The sequence below is a fragment of the Bremia lactucae genome (assembly GCF_004359215.1).
Source record: "Bremia lactucae strain SF5 chromosome Unknown BlacSF5_NotPlaced_19_SHOA01000004.1_2068294bp, whole genome shotgun sequence".
Taxonomy (NCBI): Eukaryota; Oomycota; class Peronosporomycetes; order Peronosporales; family Peronosporaceae; genus Bremia; species Bremia lactucae.
In genome coordinates this window covers 44,897-50,783 of record NW_027152031.1, presented here as the reverse complement: position 1 = coordinate 50,783, position 5,887 = coordinate 44,897, and the positions used below count along the sequence as shown (strand labels likewise).

Genomic DNA, 5,887 nt, shown 5'->3' with positions numbered 1-5,887 from the left:
AGAGTTTCGGGACGACGCGTTTGCGTCATCCCAGGTACAGGGGTCTGTACCTGTTGTAATCTCAACAGTTCCGCCTGTTGAGAGCCTTGCTGATTCAGCAAGGCTACTTTTTCCTTCATCTCGTCAAGTTCATGTTGTATGAACTTGGCGACGGTTGAATGGAGGGCATCTCTGTCTAAGTTGGACAGTAATGCCAGGATTGCATCGTTTCCTACGGATGAACTCATTCGTTCAACCGCACTCCTTTCTATATCACTTAGAAAGGAGTAGCTTTCAGGGGAAACGTGATGCGTATTCCCACTACCATCTAACATGTCCATGTTAAATGTGGGAAATGTGGTCCTTGGACGGACTACAAAGTGCTACCAGGTGTAACGGGGCACTGCGACTTGTACTGTTTCAGTACAAGTCCACTTCACACTGCTTCAGATGTGAGTGGTGCCTCTCGTTAAGTGACGTACACTGTACGTATAGAGGAAGACTTCTCTTAAGGCAAGTTAGCTTAAGAGTGTAAAATGAAAACTGTATTAATATAGTTAAGTGTCTTTGTTAATCTATCTTTGTAAATGTTGTCTTAACTATAAACTAATACTAAACATGTAAATGAATTCTTATCTATCTTATCTCGTAACTCTCTTTGATTACTTCTACAGCTGATTAGTCTGCGGAATAAATAGACATAATGGTCTATACCTATTTATGGATAAGAATTCAGGAAATTACTATTTAAAGTAATTTCCTCCAAATATTATCTACCTTTTGAATAATATTAATTAACAATCTTTTATTGTTAATTTCATGTAACGATACACCCCGTTACACGCCGTCTGGTTATGGAACGCAGGGCATTAAGCGAGCCTCGAGTCCGTCATGAGACAAAGCCTTTTCATCTCGAGTGTGACGCGAGTAATATTGCGATAGGGTGTGATCCCATGCATGCAATTCGATGAGAGGGTCGAGAGCGTGTCGTGACCTTCCAGTCACGACAGATGAACCTGCTCAGAAAAATTATCCTGTCCATGATAAGCATTTGAAAAGCATATATATAAGAATAACAAATATTTTATCCGTTTTAACGGTGAAATATATACAAGTGATGTTCCCCATGCCATTTATTGTGCTGTGTGCAGTTAACAAAGAGGTTTATACTTTGATAGTGACAAAGTGCTATCATCTCCGTCATGGCACAAAACTAGTGTAACTTAAAATTTGCCGTGGCCACAAAAAGTTAAGTTTCTACTCCATAAGAAATATTCGGCTTGCTACGTCACAAACGAGCCAGTCAATGCCGTCGATGAGACCACTACCTGTGACGGCACTACACGACACAATACTCCAGTGTCGAGTGGAAAATTGAGCTGAATGTAGACCCAGCCTATCTGCAATTTCTGCGGAGGAAAGAGCCCCTGGTAGATCTTGCTTGTTCGCAAAAATCAAGAGTGTGGATCCCGCTAATTTCTAGAGTAAAATGGAGACTGTGGGCTCCATGAACGCAATTTATAGTGGAAAGAATGGGTCTTATGCACCTCTTGAGTCAGCAAATTTGTGAGTTCGTGCTTACAGGAATCAAGCCTTCGTCGGTCGGCGCTGTCCACCACCCACACAAGGCCATCTGTCTGAATTCACACATGATTCAGCCAAGAATGGTCTGTGTTCATTTAAATGCTTCTAGAACCTGCTCAAAGTAGTTTCTCCAGTAAGAGCGAATTGTCTGCTGGCCGCCTACATCCCATACATTCAATTTAAAGCTGCAGGCATAGCAATACAATTCATTCAACAGTTCTCATGAAATTTTGCGTATGCACTTACTCTTTGTACTCGAGCGTTTGGATATCAAATCCCAATGTCGGCGAAATTTCAGAAGTATCGTGCCCCATAAACTTTTTAAGAATAGTTGTTTTGCCGGCGTTGTCTAGGCCCCTTCCGTTTGAAATTCAGCGTCAGTAAAAGCATCCGCTCGAATCACAGTATAAGACAAATATGCGCCAGACGCAGATACGCACAGCATGAGAACGCGAATCTCCTTCTCTTTCTCCTTTACCTTCCTGAGAATACTCAGTAATCCCATTGCACAGTACTAATGCAATATTTTTGTGTGAATGCAATTTCCAGATATTTGCTTTGGAAAACAAATTAGTGAGAAGGCCATGAGCAAGTAATAGCAATCTGCCACTCGTAATGGCAATCAGGAGAATGAAAATGAGCGATAGCACAGTAGCCACTTAATGAATAAGCAGCATCAGCAGTCTCCAGATTGAAAAGAGGCCGAACAGCTGCCACTGAATACCAGCGATGCGTGCACCCGAATTCGCTGAAGAAGTATAAAGACTGGCTTTTTATGAATACTCTTAGTAGCAAGGCTTTACTGATAAAGTGTCAGCAGAACCATCCGCGATCAATGTGAATATACGATGGCGACGCAGGTACATCGTTATCTGCTCTCCATGTTTGACATTTTAAGTAATGGGCTATATAAAGCAATTTAAAAGTTGATTGACCAAAAGGCCGAAAACGAACTTTGACCTGAATGAAAGGCATTTTCGCCAAGAAGAAGCCTGAGGCACCAGCCATTAACATTTCCGATGCAGGGGAAAAGGTACACGCCCGGATTTCTGTCTTAAACAGTAAAGTATGTTACATCGGATTGAAAGCGCATCAGACGCATAAGAAGCTGACTCGTTGTCGCCATAGATTGAGCAGTTAGATGAAGAGCTTCGCAGACATCGCGAGCAGATGAAGAAGGTGCGGGGCCCTGCCGTCAGCTCGATCAAGCAGCGAGCTATACAGACGCTTAAGCAAAAGAAAATGTTTGAGGCTCAGCGTGATAATTTGCAAGCCCAGTCATTTAATATTGAGCAGGTTAGGCGATTCGAAAAATTTGCGAAGGACATGTAGCTTTAAGCTCTTACACGACTGATACGTACATTACAGGCAGCATTTGCTATCGACACATCAAGAGATGCAGTGACGACGGTGGCTGCAATGAAGAGTGCAATCGTGCAGCTAAAAGTTGAGACGCAAAATATTAATGTTTCCGAGCTGGAGGTGAGTTACTATTATCTGACACTTTACAATTCTTATGTCGCCATGCATTTGCAGGATTTGCAAGACGACATGGCTGACCTTCTAGAAGACATGAATGAGATACAAGATACAATGGGCCGCTCTTACGGGTGCGCAAATGACTGCCGGTAGATTGCCTTTTTTAATACTTTTGTCGTGCAGTATCAGTGGAGAAATTGATGAAGACGAACTGGAGGCAGAGCTGGAGGGGCTAGAGGAAGAGTATGCTGAGGAGGAAGAGCTCGAAGAGCCCCAGCCATCATACCTTGCTCCGCCTCAGCACCATGACTTGCCAGCTGTGCCTTTAGGAACGGACCGCTCAAGCAAGTTAGCTTACACCACCGACTTTCATGGCCTGCCTCTATCGTCGCATCCTACTTAACGCTGTTTCACCGAGATAAAGAAGAGATGGGTACAGAAGCCTACAGAATCTGGCAAAGCTTAGATAACCAATCGTTCCTTAAAACTACACGTAGGAAGATTTAAGGTTTTAATCTATTTGAGGTTTTACTTCTCAACCATATTGGTGGCTTAAAATTGGATTACAAGAATTTTGGCACATATACGCGATAACTATGGCCCGCGAAACCAAGGAACCGCGTGTGAAGAAGGAGCGCAAGGGAAAAAAGGAGTCACGGAAAAAGGCGTCGGATGAGAAAAAGGCCGCAGAGAAAGCTGAAGCTTTAGAGAACATGTCAAATGCTGACCGACTTGCCGAGGATGGCATCATTGCTACTTGCTCACATAATGTGCGTGGTGTTCACAAAAACTTTAAGGACATCAACGTGCTTAATTTCAGCATTACGTACTATGGCAAAGTCCTAATGGAAGAGTGTGACATCTCGCTAAACTATGGTCGTCGCTACGGTCTGATCGGGCGCAATGGCTCCGGCAAATCCACCTTTATGAATGTGCTTGGGGCCCGCGGCATCCCTATTCCGGACAGTATCGACATTTACCACCTTAAGCATGAAATTGAAGCTAGTGACATGACCGCTTTGGAAGCTGTGTTGTCAGTTGACGAGGAGCGCAATAAACTTCAGGCCGAGGCCGATCAGCTTTCGGAGAAGATGACTGACGAATTGATCAGCGAAGAAGATAGTGAATCTATATCGGACCGGCTAACGGACTTGTACGAGCGCCTTGACGATATGGACGCTGCTACAGCTGAAGTCCGCGCTCGGCAAATTCTTTCCGGCTTAACGTTTTCAGACGCCATGATGAGCAAAAAGACTAAAGAGTTTTCAGGTGGTTGGCGTATGCGTATTGCATTGGCTCGTGCTTTATTTATCCAACCGACTCTGCTGCTTCTTGATGAGCCGACTAATCATTTGGATATGGAAGCCGTCGTTTGGCTTGAAGACTATCTGTCGAAGTGGAAAAAGATTCTTCTGATGATATCGCACTCGCAGGAGTTTATGAACGAAGTTTGCACCAACATTATTGATCTCACAAATAAAAAACTTGAGTACTACAACGGAAATTACGACACGTACGTGCGTACTAAGGCTGAGAAGGAGGAGAATCAAATGAAGCGTTATCACTGGGAACAAGACCAGATTAAGCACATGAAGGAGTATATTGCCAAGTTTGGTCACGGCTCCGCTAAGCTTGCGCGTCAGGCGCAGAGTAAAGAGAAGACGCTGGCTAAGATGGTGCGAGAAGGGCTTACGGAAAAGGTTGAATCAGAGGCGACCGGCGATTTTAAATTTCCGAATCCGGAGCCGCTACCGCCGCCGGTGCTGATGTTTCAAAATGTTGCTTTCGGTTACCCAAACTGCCCTTTGCTATACTCAGGTGTTGAAATGGGGTTAGACTTGGATTCGCGCGTTGCCCTTGTGGGTGCTAATGGTACTGGTAAAACAACGCTCTTGAAGCTGATCACTGGAGACCTGGTTCCTGTCGCAGGCAATGTCAGACCACACAGCAAATTGCGTATAGCGCGTTTTAGCCAGCACTTCGTGGATGTGTTGGACTTGACCAAATCGCCGCTCGAGTATTTCCGCTCACTTTTTCAAACCAAATCCGTCGAAGAAGTTCGAACTTATCTCGGCCGATACGGTATCACTGGTGAAGTACAGACCCAGATCATGGGCCAGCTGTCTGATGGTCAAAAAAGCCGTGTCGTGTTCGCGTACATGGCCCAGCAGAATGCTCACATGCTGCTGCTCGATGAACCGACGAACCACCTGGATATGGAGTCAATTGACGCGCTGGCTCGAGCGATTAACAATTTTGAAGGTGGCATGCTTCTCGTGAGTCACGACATGCGTTTAATCTCTCAGGTCGCCAAGGAAATTTGGCTTGTAGATAATCAATCTATTCAAGTGTACCAGGGTGAAATATCCGATTTCAAGATGCGTGTGCGCAAGCAGCTCAAGCTGGCAGACAAGGAGACCGTTAAGCTCGCAGACGTGTAAATGCGGTAGCCGAGCCGCTCCTTGTTAAGATCAGTACGCCGTCCTGTGTTTATCTGATCTGTATTTTTGTCTTTCCAAACCATAGTATGAATGAAAATTGTGGAGATTAGTCCTTACAGGCAGGCTATAATAGAGGATAAAAATGATCTCGTACATTTGAGCTTGTGTCGACCATTAGCTAGTGCGTTTAAATTTGCGAGAATCTACAGCTGACTTCAAAAATAGTACTATTGGCTTCGTGCAATGCTTCATCTTAATGGCTACAATTATTCAAAAAAACAATTTTGTACTAGCGGCGAATTTTACATGAGACGTATCACAAAATACGATTTATTTATATGGTTTTGTAACAGGGCTCGTGTATGTGATGCACATAGGTGCATTCACATTAATAGGTATGACGC

The 5,887-nt window shown here is 44.2% G+C and overlaps 2 protein-coding genes across 2 annotated transcripts; both read left to right on the top strand.

Annotated features, from left to right (window-relative positions):
• The first annotated feature begins 756 nt into the window (after positions 1–756).
• On the top strand, positions 757–3,586 carry CCR75_003155 (uncharacterized protein). Its single transcript, XM_067961252.1, has 6 exons — positions 757–1,748; positions 1,810–2,629; positions 2,692–2,859; positions 2,932–3,045; positions 3,100–3,173; positions 3,226–3,586. The coding sequence occupies exons 2-6, from the start codon at positions 2,528–2,530 to the stop codon at positions 3,443–3,445; spliced, it is 678 nt and encodes a 225-aa protein (XP_067821777.1). The 5' UTR covers positions 757–1,748; positions 1,810–2,527; the 3' UTR covers positions 3,446–3,586.
• Positions 3,587–3,638: 52 nt separating this feature from the next.
• CCR75_003156 (uncharacterized protein) lies at positions 3,639–5,483 on the top strand (the record flags this gene model as incomplete). Its single annotated transcript, XM_067961253.1, has 1 exon — positions 3,639–5,483. One exon carries the CDS (start codon positions 3,639–3,641, stop codon positions 5,481–5,483), a length of 1,845 nt encoding a protein of 614 aa, XP_067821778.1.
• Positions 5,484–5,887: the final 404 nt, after the last annotated feature.

What these genes read in the sequence shown, in the direction of transcription:
- CCR75_003155 (XM_067961252.1), top strand. Translation starts at nt 2,528, where the DNA reads ATGAAAGGCATTTTCGCCAAGAAGAAGCCTGAGGCACCAGCCATTAAC. An exon ending in AGTCATTTAATATTGAGCAG is followed by an intron (nt 2,860 to 2,931) that starts GTTAGGCGATTC and finishes CGTACATTACAG; the next exon opens with GCAGCATTTGCTATCGACAC. An exon ending in TTAATGTTTCCGAGCTGGAG is followed by an intron (nt 3,046 to 3,099) that starts GTGAGTTACTAT and finishes ATGCATTTGCAG; the next exon opens with GATTTGCAAGACGACATGGC.